At 38.5% G+C, this 23,823-nt stretch overlaps 1 protein-coding gene across 12 annotated transcripts in view; it reads right to left on the reverse strand.

The window, feature by feature from the left end:
• Positions 1 to 23,823, reverse strand: part of NCKAP5 (NCK associated protein 5) — a 966,791-nt gene that overhangs the window by 178,268 nt on the left and 764,700 nt on the right. For all 12 annotated transcript variants that reach the window (XM_072788976.1, XM_072788975.1, XM_072788977.1 and 9 more), the window contains 2 exons: positions 14,360 to 14,398; positions 5,852 to 5,971 (listed from right to left, as the gene is read on the reverse strand). In XM_072788976.1, the coding sequence (XP_072645077.1) occupies positions 5,852 to 5,971; positions 14,360 to 14,398 (159 nt within the window). The remainder of the gene's footprint in view (positions 1 to 5,851; positions 5,972 to 14,359; positions 14,399 to 23,823) is intronic.

A 23,823-nucleotide genomic window follows, 5' to 3' on the forward strand; every position in this document is an offset into this window, starting at 1 on the left:
AAATCAACTTCATTTAAAAACAGGCAAAGGACCTGAACAGATAAACAGAGTAAAACCATCTTTAGACATTTTTCTAAAGAAGATATTTAAATAGCCACCAGGTACATGGAAAGGTGCTTGATATTACTCATCACTAGTGAAATGTAAATCAAAACCACAAGATATCATCTTACACCTGTTAGGATATTATCAAAAAGACAAAAAATAACAAATGCTGGTAAGAATGCACTGTTGGAGGGAGTGTCAATTGTGACAGCCTCTATGGAAATAGCATGGACATTCCTTAAAACGTCAAACATAAAACAACCATATGATTCAGCCACTTCTGGGCATATATCCAAAGGAAACAAAATTATTATCTCAAGGAGATATCTGCACACTTATGTTCATTTCACTATTAATTATAATAGCTCAGAGATGAAAGCAATATAAGTACTCATTAATGAATGAGTGAATAAAGAAAATGTAATACATGCACACACATACACACAGATGCACACAATCCATTGGCACATGAATGGACAAAAAGTGTGATATACATATACATGTATATATGTATACATATATAATATTATTCAGCCACAAATAAGAAACTCTTGACATTTGTGACAACGTGGAGGGACGTTGAGAACGTTATGCTAAGACAGAAAAAGACAAATACCATATGATCTTATATCTAATCAAACAGAGCTCATAGAAACAGAAAAGGGACTGGTGGTTGCCAGAGATTGAGAATGGGAGGGTGAGGGAAACTGGTAAAGGTGGTCAAAACTTGCAATTATAAATAAATTCTGGATATATCATGTACAGCGTGCTGACCAGAGTTGACAATATTGTATATTTGAAAGCTGCTAAGTAAGTAGATCTTAAATGATCTCATCACAAGAAAAAAAATTGCACATCTGTGAGGTGTTGGCTGTTAACTTATTATGATGATCATTTCATAATATCTACATATATCAAATCATTGTCTTATACACCTTAAGCCTATACAATGTTATGTCAATTATATCTTAATAACTCTGGAAGAAAAAAATAATAAAGGCAATAAGATACAAAAAACAAAGGAAAACCCTGTCCCACCAAAAACTATGTAAAAAAGGTATGTAAATGAATGTTGAATCATCAGTAATATACAACAAATACATATAATGAACAGTGATAACATCAGTGGGAGGTGAAACGTAACATTTAGCATAGTTCTTGCCCTCACAGAGATTACAAGTTAGGTGAAATGAAACATGAAATCCGTAGCTCCTATGGGTTGTACATGATCTCTACCATCCCTGCCACGAGAGACTAGGATTCCAGAATTCCATACAGGACCATGATCTGCTTAATTATGTGGGATGGGTCATTGATACTATAGGAGCTTCAGCAAGGGAAACTTCCAGGGGCACTGCCAAGACCCTGGAAGGCCCCTGGAAGGTGGCAGCACTGGGTTAAGTCTCAGAGAATGGGATGCATGGCTTGTGGATAGGTGGGGAGAGGTGAGTGTATCGTGTGGCATCCTGCCAAATCAGGCTCATGAATAAATAGATTTACACTCTGAAAATATTTAGGGGAGAAAAAATAAATCAGAAGTACAGTAGAATTTTAAAATCCTCTCATCTCATATGAAATAATGCCATAAAACAAAACACTAGCAAAAAAAAACAAAAAAACAAAAAAACAAAACACCAAAAACAAAACAAAGAGCACGCCAGGAAATAACAGCAAATGTTTACACCTTGGTTCTAAGCTGTCAGATTCTCTACTGTTTGTGTGAATAATCTACCCTATAACATTCTTTTCTTTCTAACCTGGCCTAAGGATATGGGTACTAGGACCCTTTGAAATATCAGATGAGAAGGAGAAGAAAAAACTGTTAGGCAAAAAAAAAATATGAGAATAATATTTTATCAGAATAATGATAACACAGGTGTCCAAAACAAGACAAAAGCAGAACATACAGTAGAGGGAAAAATCATGGATGCTACAAATCAAGAAGCTTTCAGAAATGTGTAAATATAGTAGTCTCCTTGTTTCATTTCACTGCAGAAGCCCTCTGATCCGACTTGATCACAAGTGGCCCAGTTAATCAAAATGTCAGAATACAGAATGAGAAAAATGTTCCTCATGCTCATTTGTGTTCCATGCAGAGGGAGCACAGAAGAGAGGTGGAAAGGAGGGACTGGAGCTGGATCACGGGATTAGATTCCCACTCTTTCAATTACCTGCTGGGGGACTTGTGTCTGTAGTGTCCCCATTTGTAAAAATGGGTGCAAGGATACTGCCTTTCTTATAGGATTGTAATGGAGATTAAGTGGGTGAGCACTGTAAGGGCTGTAGAGCAGTATCTGACACATGGTAAACACGATGCATTTGTTAAAATAACATTGTTGGTAGGGCCAAGGCCACTTTTTTGCCTAGGGATCCTATTATTAGAGTCTAGGCTTTTTTTTAGTGGGGGAGAGGGGGGCTTCGAACACATGGCTTATGCATTGTTTATGCATATGTCTTTGTTTGGGGTTTCTTAACAGTGTAACTAGAACTTAGTCACTTGGGAAACAATTTGTATGCAGAATGCCTCTTTGTTTAATACAATTCTCCAACTCCCACAATTTTTTTAGTTAGGCACCTATATTTCATTTGATCTTAAATATTTCTTTAGTGACTTGCCTTTATAGATGCTTTTAAAGCACTCTATTTTATATAAACAATTCTTTTGGTACACATTTTATCGGTTTACATAGCAGTTTAAAAATTAATCACCGTAAGTACTACTTGCATAAACATACTGAGTTACAAAAATGGCTCATTTATGGTGAGCATTCAACTCAACTGGTAAGAGAAGTAAGCATAGTTAGTGGAGAACTGTACTGGCTGCCAATGTTTGATGAATCGAATGTGGTTTAGTATGATTTTTAAGAAGAAATGGTGAGCATTGGTTAATCTGGCCAGTAGATTCAAATAAGGTGAATTGGAGATTCAAGTTCCATTAAGAATATTACTTTGGAATTTTATTTGCCATACTGGCTTCTCAATTCTTCAGAATTTAGCTCAAAGTATCGATTTTAATACAGAGAGGGCCTTGTTATTATGATTTGTTACCACCTCTAGTCCCCAAGATACCATTCTGGAAACTGGAATTACCACAGAACATTATTACCATTCTTAAGATTTTAATTTTTAGGTTAGATTTTTTTTTTCCTCAGCATGAATCTGTTTCCCTTTATGGTTTCCCAGAATTTGTCAACTAACCCATAGAATTATCCCTTTTTGTTTCTCCCTTACAATAATAATAACGAAAAAAAAAAAAAAAGCTAAAAAATATCCGTGAAACTTTACTGTTTTTAAGGGACAAAGACTGGTTCCTGGTCCTAATAAATTATTTCCTTTTCTACTTTTTACAATCTATCTCCTAAAATCACAGTGGGTTCAACAATCTTCTTACAATATTTCTCTCCAAGTGGGCACTTAAGATTGTAGATAATCATTAGGCTGTATTCAGCAGATGATGCCTAATGCAGGTTTCTAAGACTGTAGAAAACTACTTAGAAATCCATTGTACTGAATCTCCAATCTATATGGGCAGATGCTGTAAGGCCAGTAATATTTGGGACCAGATGCACTGGTGGAGTTGCTGTACCCAAAAGCCACCACTCTCAACAAGGCTGGGCTGGACCAGCATGACTGAGTAGCTCTAAAGCATCCAGATAAGATATAAGACATCCACATAAGGAAAAGCTCAGAAGAAGGAGGTCATAAACTTCCCCTAGGTTTGTACAAAATAACTACCAACTTGCAGAATAAATTTGTATCATGTATTCATTATTCCATTCAACAAATAATTATAGAGCTTCCAAAGGTGCAAAGCAAGCACAGGCTGCTTTTACTTTAGCCAGTGCTCCACAGTATGTATTTGTGCCACCAGGAAATAAACAATCATGAGTCACATAATTAACAGACCCCCTGAAAAGCCAGCAACTCCATCTATCTGTGATTGTGAGCTATGGATGATAGAGGGCAGGCATCCCACTTTCTACCATTCTTTACAGAACTATTTACAGCCCATCTTTTAGAAGTGTTATTTAAATTAGGATGGCTCCTGGAAATAAAGACTATTTGGGGAGGAATATAAAGTATGTTGGCTGAAAATACCCAGTGAATAAACACTGAGTTCCATTGTTAGCATACACACCATTCCCTGCCATTTGGATATAGATTTCAGAAATTTGTGACAGCCAATGAAAAAGTTTAAATATCTATGGCACATGTGTTTATTATGGAAATAAGCCATCATGATTCATAAACGGGGACTATAGATCCTTAAATATTGTTCCAGAAAAGCCTGAAGTTAAACCAAGCAAAATGGAAAAATTCATGAACATGAAACAGCTGTTAAAAGTAATTATAATATTGGATCTTGATATGAGAGAGCAAAAGAAATACAACATTTTACAGATGCAAGATTCTCTCTGACAAACATTTGGTATGGTTGGGGCCAGGAAAGAGAATCGAGATAGACTAATTTTTTTCTGCATAAGTTTTGAGTCACAAATTATGAATTATGCTTTAATAGATAAAGGAGAGAGGAAATTAATTTAGGAGATGGGATCGATTGTACAATTCGGAGACTTGTTTTATTTTAATTTGGGGGGAAATTATACTTCGATGTTTGGCTTTATCGAACATCTTTCTTTCAGTGAAATGAACAGCAATTTCTCATTATTTCCCTGAGGATTCAGGGAAAGATGTTTATGCCAAAGTTCAGAAGGTAAGTTGGAAACACTGTCCCAGCCATCTGGAAAAGTGTTGTCCAGCAGAACTTCCTATGGTGATGGAAATGTTCTCTACATACACCATGTAATATGGTAGCTGCTGTCCATATGAGGCTTTTCAATCCTTCAAATGTGGCTAGTTTGACACAGGAACTTAATTTTCATTTAATTTTCAATTTCAATGGTATCACGTGGCTAGTGATTACAGGGCTGGGCAGTACAGTCTAGACAATTCGCTGTCTTTTCACTTTCAGCCAATTGCTCAGGCAGCTGGGGATTATTTTTTGTACATTATCCCTGTGAAATCTTACCCTTTGCTAGCTTAGCCTCAGAAGGGCTCTAAGTAAGGCTCATGGGAGCTTGTTTGAGCAAATATACACATTAATAGGATTTAGAAAACCCAGGAAACAGCAAAGATCAGCCTTCCAGGCCCCTTTGCCAATTCCTATGTCTCCCTGAAGTCAGGTGTGTTCTCTGGTGCTTTGTCAGGGACAGCTTTAAAATGATTCAAATTGTTTGACCTTCCATGACTTTGCATGCTAAGAAGAAAAGCAAAGACGAATTTCAGTGAGAGCGTTTAGACAACAAGAACCTGAAAAATACTGAAGCAGAATATGGGAAGAACTGTGTGTGAGGAGGCACTCTACATGGAGAGAGCTATGAAAGAAAAACAAGCCCCAGCAGAATCTTTGATTACAGAGAGAAGGAAGTAAAGAAATGTGTTTTGGTATTACGTAAAACTCTTCCTGTCTTATCATGGAATGCAAGATTACTAATACGATCCCCCAAAGTAATCAATTATTTCCAGGTTCCATTCCACGGTTTCACTTAGTTTACTAGAGGACACTTTCTGATGGCCCCTTTTACCTGTTTATTATTTGTTGATGTATTTCTTTATCTAAATGTAGCTTTAAAAAGTCAGAAATTTAAGAGATGTTCAATTTTAATGACATCCCTTGAGAAGGGAAAGGATCAGGGTTCTGATGCATGATGCTTTGCCTATGGAAATACTGGACAATTTTGAACTGAAGTAACTTCTTGTCAATAGCATTTCAGTAGCAACGATTGTTTTCCATGTAAGCACCTACCTGGAGGAGCAGATCAGAAGTTGGTCTGATTCGCTGTTGGAACAGGATGCTTAATGTTCGATTCTGTTGTTCCAAATCAAACACTCTTGTTTTCAACTTTACACACTCCTCCCTTAGATCCTACAACAAATACAGAGAAAGAAAAAATCTATTACTGAAAGACAGCTTTGCATATTATAACCATATTTTATCTGATATTCCAGACACATTGGTATAAAAATAGTATTTTTATCCTTCAAAGCCCCAGGGAATAAATCACACACAATGTTTTCTTCCATAGCCCATTGTCTGATGGAATTATTATGTGCAGGGAGGACCAATTTAAAAAAAAAAAGTACCTTGAAATCAGAAGTGCATTAATCTAGTATGCTATTTTTGAAGATGGTAAATGTTAGCGATATAAAGTCAATTTGAGTTTCCACCTATATATTTTGCCTTTTCACTGTCTTCATAAAAGCAACCATAAAGCACAAACCACAAGGACAATAATGTTTTTGCAGTGAATAGAGATTTGATGAACTAAAGAAACTATCACTTTTGATAGAGCCTTTTGCTGTCATTTGTAGAAACAAGTTGAAATTTTCAATGCTGGGGCTAATAGAGCCAGTGATGCATTTAGAGGGAGAGAAGCAACTCTGAAGTGAAGGCTTTAAAAGGCCACTGGAAACCTGTCCACATTCTGAACTGATGAATTTCCATGTATTTGGGGTGGTTCAGCCTGGTGCTAAGGAAGAAGTTGAGTAGCCATCCCTGGGCATCCTTCTGCAGCACCTGTTTTGAATAGCTCGAGGACCACAGAGACCTTTCCCTCTAGCTTTCAGAAGGGAAGCTATAACACAGGAGCTTTAGGATTCTCTGGAATCTGCCAATGAACTGCCTTCCAAACTAACCTGTGATAAAGATGCTTGTAGTACTTAAATGTCTACAAGAACTCTCTTTGATGGGGTTCAAGAAAGACCAAGGAGAATAATGCTCTAATTCAAAGTTCTTCAAAAGCTTCCCTTTTCTGCATGTCAAAGTTGGTCTTTCCCTACTTCCAAAATTTTTTGAAAAGGCTCTGCTCTTGCCATATAAAGAAGAATGTTCTGCTTTTGTTCTCCAAAGCTCTGTGCATCCCTGCCATCCTCTTCCCTCCCTTGCCATCATGTTCCCTTCTCACTCCCGTCTTCCATCCAGTCCAACTTTGGGATTTTTTGATTGATGTCCATTTCAAAATCTGTCTGTCTCCTCTCTGGTACTTTTATCTGGAGTCCCCCAAAGACCATTCATTTTTCCGAACTCCAGTAAGCCCCTGACACCTTTTATAGGACATATAGCATAGACTACCTTATACTGATTTTATCTTTCATGCCTAGTCTTAGCTTGTCAATTAGATGGCATGTTCCTCAAAGGCAAGCACAAGAAGACACTCCAATAAACAGCAGCAGAAGCAGATCCTTCTTCACTCTTTTATTCCATCACCTGGCAAAGTATCACATGTAGTGGGAACTTAATAAAGTGGGTGATTATTTTGTTAAACAGAATGATGATGACAAATTCTGCTCTCTGTGTGATTGAGGCTCTAAGTTTCTCAGAACTCCTAGTTTATGGATCTATATATTTTGATGTGGGGCAGATCCAGGGATTACTTGAGACTCTGCAAGCAAGACAGAGCACCAGGCAATAGCTCTGATCCCCAGGCACTAAACAAAGTCACAGAGGTGAGTGGGCCTGTCCGTAACCTTGTGTCCACCTAAGTGTGAAGCTAGACAGATCCAGCTTCTGAGGCTTTACCAGAGCCTCATTATATCCAGATTATATATTCATTTATTCTACTTACAGAGGGCAAGGAAATAGGCCATGGTGTGTCTCACTGTATAGTTTATACTCTCTTCACTTTTTTAGTCAAAGGGGTAGAGTTTATGCATAGGATGTTTCCAAATGATTGCTACCTACAAACGCAGAGCAGAGAAATGTCATGTTCAGAATGAAGCACCTGAGTCCAAGATCTAGGAGGGCAGCAGCCTCCAAAAGCAGAGGCAGGAATGTGTGTATGAGCATGAGCACATATGCCATTTGGCAAAGGTCCCTCTGGGGGTCCAGGCACTGCTCACATTAAAAGGCTAAACTTGTTCCCTTTATTTAGAATTCAACCTCTGTCTGTGTCTCATTTACTCTACTTTTTGTTCTTAGCATGCATATAATTCTCTCTGCCCCCAAACACTAATTGTTTTTAGTACTGCTAATTAAGTAATTAATAAAACTTGACTGTGAAGTAAATAAATATTAATAGTACCTATTGGGTGGGAAAACATAATCATTCTCATTTGCAGGTGAAGAAATGGAAGCAGAAGCATATAGTGTGGATTTACAAGGAGAAAAGAGACCTGGAAGGAACAGGATTGAGGATCTTTTGCAGCAAAACTGAGATAACTTGAAAGAGTTCTTCAGATGAGTAAAAGAGAGAGAGAGAGAGGGAGAGAGAGAAGAATAAAAGAAAAAAAATCAATATACTTTATAGAGATTTTTTGTACAGGTGCCCAAATTTCAATGCCCATTACTGTTACTTAAGATAGTAAAAGTTCATTTAGCAGGAACACAATTTATTGACCTTGAGAACTGTTCATCACTCTTGGCTCATCTAGATTAGCACATGGCAGAGGAGGAAATGGAAGGCTTTAGGGGTGTGACTCTGGTCTTAAAATCATTAACGAACAGAATTGATCTGGTCCAAGAATCTGTAGACATAAAATAATTATTGCCTGTGTTGTTGTGATATTCTTGTTCTCTTTACTCAAGCTGTGGTTGGTAAGTGATGCCAGACAGTTATAATCTCAATAAACTGTATTCAAAACCATGCATGTGTGCCCATGGGCACATACATAAGCACAACCAGACTGTGCAGATGGAAAGAGAGAGAGAGAAAAAAAAAACAGCAATTTCTCTGACCACTGCAGTGAGACCTAGGCAGAGGGTGACAGTCAGCTGTCTGGATCCTCTGTACTTACAAAAGGAACCTGCTGACATACAGTAGCATATGACACATGGGGTCTCACTACAAGCATGGTTATTGTGACCCTGACCGTGATGGAGGTGAGACCTAGACTATCTTTCCCAAGTAAGGTGTCAGAAACAAATGAGCTCTCTGCTTAGATGCCATGATTGCCTCATTGAGGAGGCTGGGCCATCTGTTTTCTCACATTCTTCTTTTTTCCTAGTATGTCCCAGGCCCCAAGAGGAAGATCCCACTGAAAACATAGGGTTGTGTCTTCTGCAATAAAAGAGACCTGATGTGTAATTTCATCAGGAGCGAAATAATGCCAACAGTTTGACTACATATAGGAAAGTGCAGAGGTCTTTGGGTTCAAAAAAATAGCCAGAACTGTTTTCCTTGCAATCTGCATGTCATTATCAACTGGAAACAGAATATGGGATTAAAGCTGAATGTGAGGGCAGCCCTGGTGGCTCTGCGGTTTAGCGTTGCCTTCGGCCTGGGGCGTGATCCTGGAGTCATGGGATTGAGTCCTGCATCAGGCTCCCTGCATGGAGCCTGCTTCTCCCTCTGCCTGTGTCTCTGCCTCTCTCTCTCTCTGTGTCTCTCCTGAATAAATAAATAAGATCTTTAAAAAAATAATAATTAAAGCTGAATGTGAGGGCAAATATACTGAGCAATGTGATAAACTGTTCTAAAAGACCCTGTATATCTTGATCTCAAACGATAGCTTCCCTGGAGTATCCATGCAAATAATCCTGGCAAGTATCACCTGCACTCAGGGCTAAAGAAGATTCTGGATCTACTGCTATGTAGTACCTACAAGTACGGCTGCTTTAATGCATTTAGAACTAAAACTTTACCTGCTGAAGTCAGTTTAATAAAGTGTTGATTGCATAGAAGTAAGACATATTGTGACATCACTGGAATATTGATGAAAACTATTTAAATCTGATTTTATCACGTAAAAATGATATCATACTGGTAAAATTATTTCAGATGCAATGTGTATCGTGGGAATATACCACATTGGGAGTTAGGGGGTCTGGACTCCAGTCCTCCTTACCCACATGACCTGAGAATGTAACATATTCTGGTTTTGCCTCAGTTCCTTTATCTGTAAACTGGGCTACTGGACAAAATTGGACTTTAAGAGAATGTGTGTCTCAGCTGCTTCATGAGATGGCTTTTAAACGGCCACTTCATTCCTTCCCTGAAGCTAAATGGCCACCATACCCACCAGTTTCTCCTTGTAACATTCCTTCAGTGGCTTTCACTGATACATCCCTTTCTTTGCCAAGGATGCAGACTTGTGTAAAAAGAAAAGCCAACTCTCAGACTAACCAAAGGCCTCAATGTCAAATATCTAAGAGGCAAGGCAGGTAACATAAACATGTACCTGAATCAGACCAGCCCCAACAAACAGGATGTGGTTAGTCCTGTGGCAAAGTGAAAACCGCAAACCTTCATCCCAAATGCATTCAGATTAAAACATTTCTCATCTGGGTGATAGCTAAACAGTTCATGTAATCATAGTAAATTAAGGCCATAACCAAGGCCAATTGACAATCTCGGGATTAAATGCTCTCTAAGGTCTCTGGCAATTGTAAAATTCTGGAGTCTAAAATAAGATGGATTCTGAGAAAGCTTGACTCCAGATTTAGAAAGTCAGTTTTGACTGCACACATGTCAGATCCTGAATATCTCTTTTGCTGACCAGGACTGGCAATGTTTCCAGAAGTTTTAAGAAATCCATTGGCTCCCTTGCCCTTTTGTTCTATTTCCTGCAGTCATATCTAATGATTGGATTCCAATCCATCTGTTGATTTCTGCAGTCCCATCTCTGCCTGCTGAACTACAGTAGGGGAAAAACAGTAAGTGATCCAATGGGACTGTTGATGTTGAACGTTGCAAAGGGAAGATTTGGAGTGTCACAACCCTAGTTTGAAGATATGGGCTTTGCCCCTTCTTGCATTCAGAACTATGGGAACACTATGTTCTTAGTTCTATCTTTTTTTTTTAATTTTTATTTATTTATTTATGTATGATTGTCACAGAGAGAGAGAGAGAGGCAGAGACACAGGCAGAGGGAGAAGCAGACTCCATGCACCGGGAGCCCGATGTGGGATTCGATCCCAGGTCTCCAGGATCGCGCCCTGGGCCAAAGGCAGGCGCTAAACCGCTGCGCCACCCAGGGATCCCTCTTAGTTCTATCTTATAGGGTTGCAGTGAGAACAAAATGGCTTAGAGGATTTAAAGTGCTGGACATGAGGTCTGACTCCTTTTAAGTGCATAGCAAGTATAAACAGACCCTCTTCAGGGAACTGGATCCTATATACACCATTGCCAGCTGAATGGACACAGGTGGCCCAACTGCCCCTCCATTAGGGAAATATGTAGAAGTTTGGAGTTCTTTCAGATACAAGCTCCAAAACTGTGCCCTGCTTCTATCTGGTGGCTGCATTGCTGGATTCTCTCATATGGAGCCTTATTCCATGTTGGTAAAGAAAAAACACCATATAAATATTTAGTTATCTTAAAGATCATGCAGACAAAGCTCAAGTTGATATGTTGAAAAATGACTCAAGAAAAAAAAGATTTTCTTCCAAGTTTGATGATAGTGGCAAAACACAAAAAACAAACAAAAAATAACAGTAAAGAACTCAGGACAGTTACGTTTTCAGTGAGTGTAATTGACCTAATGAAGATAAAATATATTTCAGACAAATATATGAGCTTGCCCTGAATTATTGATTTTGCTTGCACTTGTAGCCTCGCACCTATGATTTGGAATCATAAATGGAAGTGAGCTGGGTTTAATGTTGTCACTTTAGCTTTATTGATCTAAAGGAGGGACAATCTGCTGTCTTAAGGGAATCCACAGGTTTCTGAGACAGATTGAATTACTTGACTAGGACAGTATATGTACATTTAACAGAAACTGATAAGTTCAGGGAAATAAATTTTTTTTATCAGTATTGAGAAAAAGAAGTACACTGTGTTATTTCAAGATGCTTATCTGGGCCAGTTGATGATATGCCAGGAAAATGCTTTTTTGGTTGCTCATGGCAGGTTTGCTTTGTGTCATAACAAACGATATATTCTAAAACTGCATGGTTATGACTGTAATTTCACCTCAAAAAAAATCTTTTTGGTGACTTAGATAAATCACTCAAGATTTCTGCTTTCACTCTGTGCCAGCTACATCCCTCTTTAGAATTAGTTTTCTCATCTGCATTTGGAGTACATTTTATTTCCTGTATTGTGCTCTTAATTAAAAAGAAATTTGAGTCTCTTTGTGTCAATTTTACAGTCTCTATAAAAACTGGGAGGTACACGTTTCTGCAGAACATGATTCTTTTGGAATCTTTGAAAATCCTGGCATCTCCTCCTGCCTCAGAGTGTCCCTGAGGTATGCTATCTCACACAGTAGCATGTCTTTCTGTGTCTTACTGCTTAACTGTACCAAGGTAGATTTATCTGTTTACTAGTTATTACTTGGATTTGTGTAGCTATTTTTTGTGGCTGACCTGAAGGGTCTCATTTTCCTTTATATTGTACCATACAGCTTCCTTGTCTCTTTCCTGAGGCACCATTAAAAAAAGACAGGCATGAGAAGTTTTCGACAGTTACACACCGAGCTACAACAGTGCTTCCTTCATTCCTTAAGTTTATAATTAAATGAGCACAGTTTCTAACAGGAGGAAAGCAAATGAGAAATTAAAGCCTTTGAAAAAGAAAAAAAAAAATTTCAAATACGCTGTGACAGAAATTATGAGATGCCCTTCAGTATGTTTCTCCCCTTCTCCTACAATACTATGAAAATCCATTTTCAGCTGGGCACCTACCCAGAATAAAGACTTCACTGTCAGCTTCTCTAGGTGTGGCTGTGCGGTTAAGGTCTGCTCAAGGAGATGTAAATGGGGAGGTAAGAAAGCTCTTGGAAGTCTCTCTTAAAAGGCACCTTGTGTGTGCCCTTTATCTTCTTGTTTTCTTCAGCTTTTCCTCATTCCTGATGGCTGGAATGTAGATGTGATGACTGGCGCTAGAGCAGTCATTTTAACCATGAGGTGACCTTGGGAATGGAGGCCACATCCCATAGAATAACAAGATAGAAACCAGAGACACTCAAAACCACATGGACTTTATGGAGCAGAGTAACCATAGCAACCCTATACTGCCTACCTATAGATTTTGTTATGAGGAAGAAATAGTATTTTAGCCTATTTAAGTCACTAGTAGTTTGGATCTCTGTTACTCACAATGGAATCTAATTCAAATGAATAGGTATAGTCAGATCTCTCTATTTATGCAATATTAATGTAAAACCTGCACCAGTTAAAATCATTTGAAACAGAAAGCATGATTTAACAAAAGCAGTTGAGGAGAAAGTCTAGCAAAAATAATATCACAATGCCTCTATAGTATAAATTAACAATAATATTTATCTCCAATGAGAAGTGGTCAATCCCTAATAAAATAATTTTTAAATAAAAAATCAAAATGTCAAAATTATTTTGCTATCATTAGCCATGTACTCCAGAATATGCCACACAATCTAAGACTTTCTCTTATAGAAAAGGTCTCCATCTCACAGAGAGGTAATTCAGAACAAACAAAATCTGAAAGAACTAGAATTCAGCCTCTGAGAAACATTATAGAAAGAGATAAGAAAATTTCAATAAAACGTGCCAAAATAGCCAAATTTGGACAATAACTTGCATCGGCCCACTCTGGCCCCAAAACATAATCTTCTATTGTCTGAAGAGAGAATAGAGACATGGCAAAGGAGAAGGCATACAAAGCTCATGCTCAAAAATTATTTGTTTTTATTCCTCAACTTCACTGAAGAATAATTAAATAACTGTATATATTTAAAGGGTAAAATGTCATGATTTGATATATCTTACGTGGTGGAATGATTACCAAGATCTAGATAATTAACACATCCACACCTCACATAGTTGTTTCTTTGTTTGTTTGGTGGTGAACTCGACTGTCAGCAACTTTCAAGTATATGATATTGCCATTTGCTTTTTATTTGCCACAAACCAATTTCTATAGGAATTATTCCGCATACTTCCCATCTTAGGATGACCACTACAGTTCTGGGAGGTGGGAACTTTAGAGAAGAGGGACCAAGACCCAGAGAAATTAAATAACTTCTTAACCTCCAAGAATTTTAGGCTTCTGTTAAATGTTGTCCATCAAAGGCTATTCATTTTACAGGAATTGAAGGAATCCACCAACTTAAATAATATCTGCATTTACTAAATAAATGGGTCCGTGGAAATCTTCCACCTTCTGCTACTTTACCAAGATGAAAAGTATTCAAGTATTCAAACCATCCTGAATTTTAGGATTCTGTTGGTCACTGAAGTTACTTTGTATGCCCGTCTAAAACACACACAATTTTAACTTAAGTGAATAAACAGAAAAGTATTGCATCTATCAATCACAATTTCCTGGTTTGACAATATGAGTTCCAACCTATTCACATAAGTACCTTGAAGATAATAAGCCAGAAAGTGACCTACCTTTTGAGTGAGCAGAGCTTGAACAACTTGGTTGGCTACCTTTAAAAAATAAAGAAAAGAGGTGTCGTTTAGAATAACAAGACTTTATACGCATGGACTGTAATTTACCAATACGTTTCCCTCAGCTTATTCTACTTAATTAGCTCCTCATTTGCCTCTTTTCTTTCTGTTTAGAGGACCTGATTCTTTTCATAATAAGCCTATCCTTCTAGGTAATATTTTGCTTTTTTCCAGAGGTGACCTTGTTGCTAATTAAGATGGTTAGGTTGGAAAGATCATTCATATCTTGACTTCTACATTTCCATATTTGGAAAAATAATATCCTTTCATATGTAAAGTACTCCAAGATGGCTAAAAAATGATACAGTGTAAAACACGATCCTAATTATCTGTACACACAGTTTCTACACTTTGCTGATTTACAGTGTCCTTTGCCTCTCCTTCCCCTTCTTCAGCTGTGTGACTATTTCACTACTTAAAATGACTTGGGATAGAGATAGGTTCGAATGGTGGAGAACCAGAGCAGCCCATTGTTTTCTGTGTGCTCTGTTTACATCCTCCATGGTTGCATTTACTCCATCCTCTTGTCACTGCTACCCGCAGCAGAATCTGGTAGTGTTTACTCTAACATCTATTTCTCCTTTCTCCTAAGTAATAAACTCTGATTTTTGTTGTTGTTGTTGTTGTTGGGTACATTCAAATACAGTTCCCAGACTTCCTTGTAGATAAGTGTCACTTTGTGACAAATTCCTGGCCAATGAGTTATAAATAGACTTTTTTTCTTGGTCTCATAGGGAGTCTCTAAAGAAGAACCTCGCTCTTTCTCCTCCTTTTCCTGTCTGGGATATGAAAGTGATGGCTGGAACCTCAGCAGCCCCCTTAACAATGAAATTAACACATTAAGTATTTTTGGGCAGAAAAATGGGATGAGCTCGGTTCTGATGATGTAGGGAGTTGCACTGTCTATCTCTGAACTTCTATGTGAGAGAGGGGAAAAAAATCTGTTATTTTGAGTTTCTTTCAATACACAACCAAATAGAATTCCTACTAATAGATGAACATAATTCTAATTTTCTTCAGGTATCAGACAGCTTCAGGCAGTAGGAGAAGCTAGGCCCCTCTCAGACTAATGAGGTGAATCTTGATTAATCTAAACCAAACTTGGCAACTCCATTCCCTTTCAGTGAATAGTTTAGCAGTGGGTGTGTGGCACCATTCCAGCTAAGAGCCACATATAAAACCAGTAACTTGTCCCTGGTATTTGCAAAGATCTGACATTTTCTCCAGATAACCATTTCATCACTTCTCTATATATTTGTGCTAAGATTTCTTTTTCAGCTGCAGATACCAAAAACACTGCGCAGGAAGCCACTTACTTAATTTCACTATAACCATGAAGCTATGCACCCATATGGCTACTCTTGATACAATTAAGGTGGGCAGATGAATTATGTAGTATTTTTCAGCCAGTACATGAACTGTGTACATTTAAGTGATCATTGAAACTTAGAGCATTAAAGACCAAGTCATAATATTTTAAAGTCCTAGATATCAGGTACTTCAGTTCATTCGTTTCTTCCTTCATTTTTTTTTAAATATAAATCTGTATTTATAAAGCTAGATGACTGGGATATGCTCCTTGGTTTCAGAGAGAATATAACTTGTAGGAAGTAGGCAAGAACACAATTATAACACAGTGTGATAAGCATGTAATCATCTTGGTAATTCTCATATTCAACCAAAGGCTGAGGGACATGCTTTCATCTTTTTCTCTTGATAACCAATTTACTCTTGGTGATACTAAACTATGTGTGCTTGTTTCCCTGTTTAGTATAGTGGAACAGATTAGGGTAAGAATGTTTTCATGGAGCTTAATTGTTTTTTGACTCAATATTGACAAAGTAGCACATCCTTAATGACAGTTGGCTACCAGTAAGTCTCACAGAAAATTAAAACACAGGCTGCCATCAACTGTGGATAGGAGGCATTCATAGCACAAGCGATACATGATTAAAATCAAATTACCTATAACTGATTAGTTGAACTGTAGGCACAAAAGGTTTTTTTTCTTTTTTCTATCAGAATCCTTTCCAAATCTACATTGTTGACATTAAGCAAATGAGAGGGACCTTTCATTGAAAGTAACTATAGTTTTGAAGAAAAAGCATTACTTATTTTTTTAAGTCCAGTCCAAGTTAAAGAAAACTACCTAAGGACACTTGTAGACCAAAGTAAACCATATTTCCCTTACCTGGTGCCTTTTCTTTTTCCTTTATCACTTGATTTATACATGGCCATAACAGTGATAAATGTTATTCAATCATACAAATTGACCAATAGTGTCATCTTAAAAATCTTTCAGTTTTTAAACGTTCATTCCAATTCATAAGTTACTGAAGATTTAAAGTCAAAGGATAGGTCATCTATTTTATTCTTGGCAAATTAAAAACAAAAAACATACAACAGAAGAGTTCAACTATTCATGCAGCTTGAATAAGGAACAACGTACCAAAATTAATTCACACCATAAATAATTTAATTCTTTCAGATCTCAAACTTTGGATTTGATTTACATTCTCATAAAACTGCCTAATATCAATATTTTCTTTTCTTCCTCCAAACTGGTCCCTCACTTAAACCGGGCTGTGGAACAGTGGTCACACAAAATAGCTCTCTACATGATTTAACAGGAGACATAAATGAATATCCTAACTGTAACGGCCCGCAGGAGGAAATACGTTCTATCTTTGCAATCCGAGTATGTTGCCTTATGGGCTTATAGGCTCCATCTCTGACACAGTTCCTTCTGGCATGTATTTTGGACAATTGTTCTACCTAATAATTGAACAAAGATACACGAATGCATTATTTCTTCACCTACTGACGTGGGGTTATATTACCCAGAAGGACTCACAGATCCTCTGCAGAAGAGCAGTCCAGTTTGTACAAATGCTTTCCTGGGTTCTGTCTATAAAGACAGTTTCCTGGGTTTCATTACTACTTTTACTGGCTAAGTTTCCCTGAAGCATCAATAGAACAGCTGTTTGGAGATTGTGCCTGCAACCTCTAATAGGTTCACAAGATGACCCCTGGAATGGGCCCCTGCCCTCATCATAGAATTATGCTCTGAGCACTTGGGTTGCAAATAATCACACACCCGCAGGCCCAGCTAATGAGAACAAATAACTTGTAGTGTCACCTGACAGCTTTCCTCTCCAAAGAAAGGAAAAATAGCAGCTGGGCTGGGCCAGGGGGACTTGAGACAAGCAGAGCAAAGCTGACAGTCCTTAAGCCTCTGGCTTGTTTTACAACCTGCCTCAGGCTCTCTGTGGAGACCTCCCCGCTTTACCTCTGGTGGGGCAGGGCTGCAGAGGAGCAGGAGGTGCCAAGGAGAGGGCCCTGGTACCTCTCCCCCTCTCAGTAAGCATTCTCTCCAACAAGCCAGTTCCTCTGCTACCTGGCCCTTCTTCTACCCACACAAGTCTTTGTTCTTCTCCATCAGTCTTGTAGGGGTCGTGTCCATGCCTCCAGCCCCACTGAACTCTCCAGGAAGCAGGTGCGCAGGAGGAGGAGGGCGTTGTCTGTTCTTCTTTTCAAAATAGTCCCTGAGGCTGAGTGAGAAGCCACACTCGGACTTATTCCAAGAGGGAGCCAATTTTCACCAAATCCAGAGGACAGTGAGGGCGGGATGGAGGCTGGCAGAGTGAGGAACTCAAAAGTCACCAAGCTTTGACAGGGCTCCTCCTGCCTCATGCTTTTGCTTTTTGTCCTTGCAAAGGATATCCTTTTATCATGCAAAGCAACTGCCACATCAGCAAGCTCATTTAAAAACCTAATTGAAGGAGGACAAGTTTTGGAAAATGTGCCTTGGAGAAGTTTTAGATGCTTCTGAGTTTGTTTTATCATACTGAGGCAGCTGGGGACAAGTGGGAGGAGCATGGGGGCAGAATCAAAAGGACTTGGGTTCAAATCAGTAGTGTATAATGTGTTGATTATACACTGATGTGTACGAGGATGAGGGACTAGCATGACTCACTCATCTGTGAAGTAGTGGACCTGGCCACCTCTCAACTTGTGAAAAACGCAGGAGATGACAGATATAACATTGGGCAGTACCTGATACAAAGCAGTCCTCCGTAAAAGTTAAGTCTGAATCTGAGCACTTGAACTTCAAACAATAAAATGCATTTTTAGGTAAGTAAGAAAAGATGGTTTTAGAATAAGAGATTTTATTTGTATAAGAATGAAATGTGTGTGTGTGTAATATGCATGTTTAAATAAAAATCACTAAGAACCTATATTATTTTTTGCTCTGTAAAATACTGGGAGTGGGAGAAATTCATCTAAATATGTATGTGGGATCACAGGGAAAATTAATTGGGAAATTAATTTGGGGATGATAATCTCCATTTATTCATTTAGTCATATGACAAATACACATTAAGTGCACAGTGGGCCACAGATTGTGCTGAATCTTAGAGAAATATGGTGAATAGAGCCAAGGTGCTGCCTCATGGTGGCTAGCGTTCAGAGCAGACACAGGAAGTCCATCCTCTGTTGATTTCATGGTCCATTCCTAAAATGGGCATTTGAAGCATGTGAGAGCCACAAGCAGGATCATTATCTCCCATCTCCATCGATCAAGAGGTTGTTTTTCAAGATTACTTAGGGCCCAGGAGAGGGACATGCACTGAGTATGTTTGGTGATTCCACAATCCAACCCTGGTCTATAGTATATGAACCAGAGAGGAAGGTCAGAACTGTTCTTAACCATTTACCTTTGCTTTTATTTGGCTTTGGTTTAAAAAATATTTTGGTGCTTTTTTTTTTTTTTCTTTTCTTTTTTTGAACTACCTCCATTTCCTGCCTTCATGCTCTGAAATAAAGAGCACAAAGAAGTAAGAGAAGAACTCAAATCTGGCATTCTCATGGACTATAAGGAACTCTGGCTCTACTCTGATGGTTTGAAGGGGAGGGTAGGTTCTCCAAATGCTGCATGCAAAAACTTTGCCGGGCAAGTCTGATAAATTGCCAATTTCCTTACCCTTCACTCTGCTTGCGAATAGCTGAATAAGGTCTGGTACTTGGCATTTTAATTTTTTTCTGTGTCAAATTTATTTTATTTTTTCTTTTCCAAGTATTTATTTATTTATAAATATTTTATTTATTTATGTGGAACACAGAGAGACAGAGACATAGGCAGAGGGAGAAGCAGGCTCCCCGTAGGGAGCCTGATGCGGGACTCGATCCCAGGACCCCGGGATCGTGACCTGAGCAGAAAGCAGATGCTCAACCATTGAACCACCCAGGCATCCCTCCAAAGTTTTTCTTTAAATTCTAGTTATCATGCAGTGTAATACTAGTTTCAAGTGTAGAATTTAGTGATTCATCACTTACATATAACACCTGGTGCTCATCACAAGTGCCCTCCTTAATACTTATCACCCATTTAATAATCCCCACCACCGACCACCTCCCCTCCAGGAACCCTCGGTGTGTTCTCTAAATTGTTTGTTTTCTGGTTTGCCTCCCTTTTTTCCCCTATGTTCATGTGTTTTGTTTCTTAAATTGCACATATGCTTGAAATCACATAGTATCTGTCTTTCTCTGACTTATTTTCCTTAGCATAATACACTCCAACTCCATCCAACTCATTGCAAACCACAAGATTTCACTCTTTTTGTTGCTGAGTAATATTCATTGTATATCATACCACATCTTCTGTATCCATTCATCAGTTGATGGACATTTGGGCTCTTCCCATAATTTGGTTATTATTGATAATGCTGCTATAAACAAATGTGCCCCTTTGTTTTTGTTTTGTTTTTTTTTTAAGATTGATTGATTGATTCATAAGAGACAGAGAGAGAGGCAGAGACACAGACAGAGGGAGAAGCAGGCTCTCTGCAGAGAGCCAGATATGGGACTCGATCCTGGAACTCCGGAATCATGCCCTGAGCTGAAGGCAGATGCTCAACTACTGAGCCATCCAGGTGTCCCACATGTGCCCCTTTGTATCAGTATTTTTCTATCCTTTGGATAAATACCTAGTAGTACAATTGCTGGGTCACAGGGTAGTTCTATTTTTAACTTTTTGTGGAACCTCCAAAGGGTTTTCCAGAGTGGCTGCACCAGTCTGCATTCCCACTGATAGTGTAAGAGGGTTCCCCTTTCTCTACATCCTTGTCAACATCTGTTGCTTCCTGTATTGTTAATTTTAGCCATTTTGACAGATGTGAGGTGATGCCTCATTGTAGTTTTGATTTGTATTTCCCTGATGATGAGTGATGTTGAGCATCTTTTCATGTGTCTGTTGGCCATCTAGATGTCTTCTTTGAAAAAATATCTATTCATGTCATCTGCCCATTTTTAACTGGATTATATGTTTTTTTTTTTTTTGGTGTTGAGTTGTGTAAGTTCTTTATATATGATGCCTACTAACCCTTTATCAGATATGTCATTTGCAAATATCTTCTTCCATTTTGAAGATTGTCTTTTAGTTTTGTTGATTGGTTCCTTTACTGTGCAGAAGCTTTTTATCTTGATGACGTCACAATAGTTTATTTTTATTTTTGTTTCCCTTGCCTTGGGAGATGTATCTACTAAGAAGTTGCTACAGCCAATGTCAGAGAGGTTACTGCCTGTGTTCTCTGGGATTCTGATGGCTTCCTGTCTCACATTTAGGTTTTTCATCCATTCTACATTTATTTATGTATATGATTAATAAAGTGGTCCAGTTTCATTCTTTTTACATGTTGCTGTCCAGTTTTCCCAACACCATTTGTTGAAGAGACTGTTATTTTCCCATTAGATATTCTTTTCTACTTTGTCAAAGATTAGTTGACCATATAGTTGTGGGTCTATTTCTGGGTTTTCTATTCTGTTCCATTGATCTATATGTCTGTTTTTGTACCAGTACCATACTGTCTTGATGACTACAGTTTTGTAATATAGCTTGAAGTCCAGAATTGTGCTGACTCCAGCTTTGGTTTTCTTTTTCAAGATTGCTTTGACTATTTGTAGTCTTTTGTGGTTCAAGAATCTGTACTTTTAGCAACCACTGCACATCTTTCTGATGCAGAAAGGGCCCAGAAACACACTTTGAAAAATGCTGGGACAGCATTTACTTTCTGTTTGCTCAGACACTGTTGAGGAATTGGAAATAACCCAAAATTTACATACCAGTCTATTGCTCTTCTATCATCTCATCCAAGTTTGATGAGATTTTTATCCTCTTATGGACACTTTCTGAAAATGTTCTTTAAAGCACAGCATTCAGAGGACCTAAGTGCAATGGTTCTTGATCTTGGCTGAATATTATAACTCCCTGAAATCTTTAAAATTTCTAACACCCAGGCTCCACATTAGACCAGAACTGGATCAGAATCTCTGAGGTGCAGCCCAGCCAACAGTATTCTTAAGCTTTCCCAGGTAAATCCGATGTTCAGGTAAGGGTGAGCACTACTTGGACTTTACCTGCTACAGCTCCTGTGGCTGAAGATGTCCTTTCAGTTCTGACTGCCGGCATACCCACTGCCTCTCCCTTTAGTGATTGGGTTGTATGTTCCCAAAGACCCCAGTGTAGCTCATTTCCTATGTGAGTTTCCCTCATTTCATTCTAATCATTCTACTGTGATTAATCATCCCTCTCACTTCTTCTGCCAGGTGAGGAGCACCATGACTTCCCAGGCCTGGGTGACTCTGACCTGACACACAACAAATATTGTAGGATACAAATGAATCCACCTAAATGTAAGGCAATAGTTTGAGGAGATGTTATTTTACTTATTTTTTATGTGTGTCATTATACTTCTCCCCATGGGAATTAGTTGGTCCTAAAGGAACTCTGGCCAACATATTAATGAGAATAAACAGCAATTCACTGCTTGCCAGCAAACTGTGTGTCAAACAGCTGAAGGAAGAAACTAGACACAAACATGGAAACCTCCATCCCCCTCAAGAAATCAAGACTGGTCCTTGGTGTGTCTTTGTATTGTAATGCAAGGAGATAAGGAGCTACGTGGAGGGGATGTGAAGTAGTGAAGGGTGTGTGTGTGTGCACACATTTGTGAGCATGTGTGTGCCAGCAAGCCTGTGTCTGTGGATGTGGCTGTTTCCTCCTGAATAAACACACCCCTGTTTTATAGGACACACAGAGGGTATTCTTACTCCCCAGTGTTTTCCCCAAATTCTCAACATGTTCTTCATTTCCCAGAAAATAACAATCAGTGTAAAAGGGATAGAAAAACATTTCAATTTTAGATTATATCCACTTGTGTATGTTTTATGAAACCCACTAGCAAGGAAATAACTTACATGAGGCCTTACCTTGTTAGTTTGTCTAATTAGTCTAAAAAGCCTTGGAAAGAATTTCCAGTTGGCATTATTACTACACTCAACTACCCCTTTGAGAGTGTTCTCTTACAATGCATAGAAATGGATTGTCTATCCTCATGCAATTAGTTACAAAACAACTGGCATATGTAATCAGGGGCCGGTATCATGAATGCAAAACATTTGTATGGCTCAAAGGTGGTTCTGAGTTGCAAATCATCTCTTTGGCAACAGTTAATTTTTGCAATTAAGAACAGAGGGACTCTGCCTTTAAAAATTCTGTCTTCAGTAGAAGCTCCATATGCAATAATTCTCTGGATGAAAAATTATGTTTGACCCAACACATTCTGATGAAACCTTCAGAATGCAGGCATAGGTAGCAAATGGAAAACAAGACTATGAGTTTCCATAAAGAAATGCTGTGAGCTTTTTGACTGATAGGGAGGGATGACCGTGGGAGAATTTTGACAAATAAGTTCTTGTGGTGAGATTCACATAAATTTAACTTCTGAATACAGATTCAATCTCATCAGAAATTCTGTACAGGAGGTTAAAGTGAAAACTTGCCAATATTTGTGGCTTTCAATATCCTTGGATCTATTTGATTTTTTTTTGCCCCAAACTTTGATTGGACCAGGAGCCTGGGGGACAGCATGGAGAAGTGCTAAACTGGCCTCACCAGACTGAGTCATCATTCCCCTCTTATGTCAACTTACTCCAGCTATTCTTTTAACTCTGGGCGTTGCAAAGATTATTTCAAGTCTTTTTAGGTCCTGACAGGGCAGAGCACTGCAAATACCATTTTGCTTGAGTAACTGATATATATGGCTAGAAATATTAAACCATTAAGTAACTTTCTGGAAACATGTTGAAAGTTCTTCTATTAGACATACGTAACTATAAGGCAAAGTAGTCAATGTTCTGAGGACAGTGGCTCTCAAACTGTAGGGTGTGTCATCATCACCTGAAGAGCCTGCAAACACACAGACTGCCAGGCTTATTCCCAGAGTCCCTTCTTTGGGATGTATGGGGCAGGGGCTCAGATTGTGCATTTCTAATAACTTCCAGGTGAGGCTACCGCTGCTGGTTCAGGGGTCACATTTTCAGAATCCCTAGTGTAAGAAAATACT

This window comes from Canis lupus, chromosome 20, assembly GCF_048164855.1.
Source record: "Canis lupus baileyi chromosome 20, mCanLup2.hap1, whole genome shotgun sequence".
NCBI classification, from domain to species: domain Eukaryota; kingdom Metazoa; phylum Chordata; class Mammalia; order Carnivora; family Canidae; genus Canis; species Canis lupus.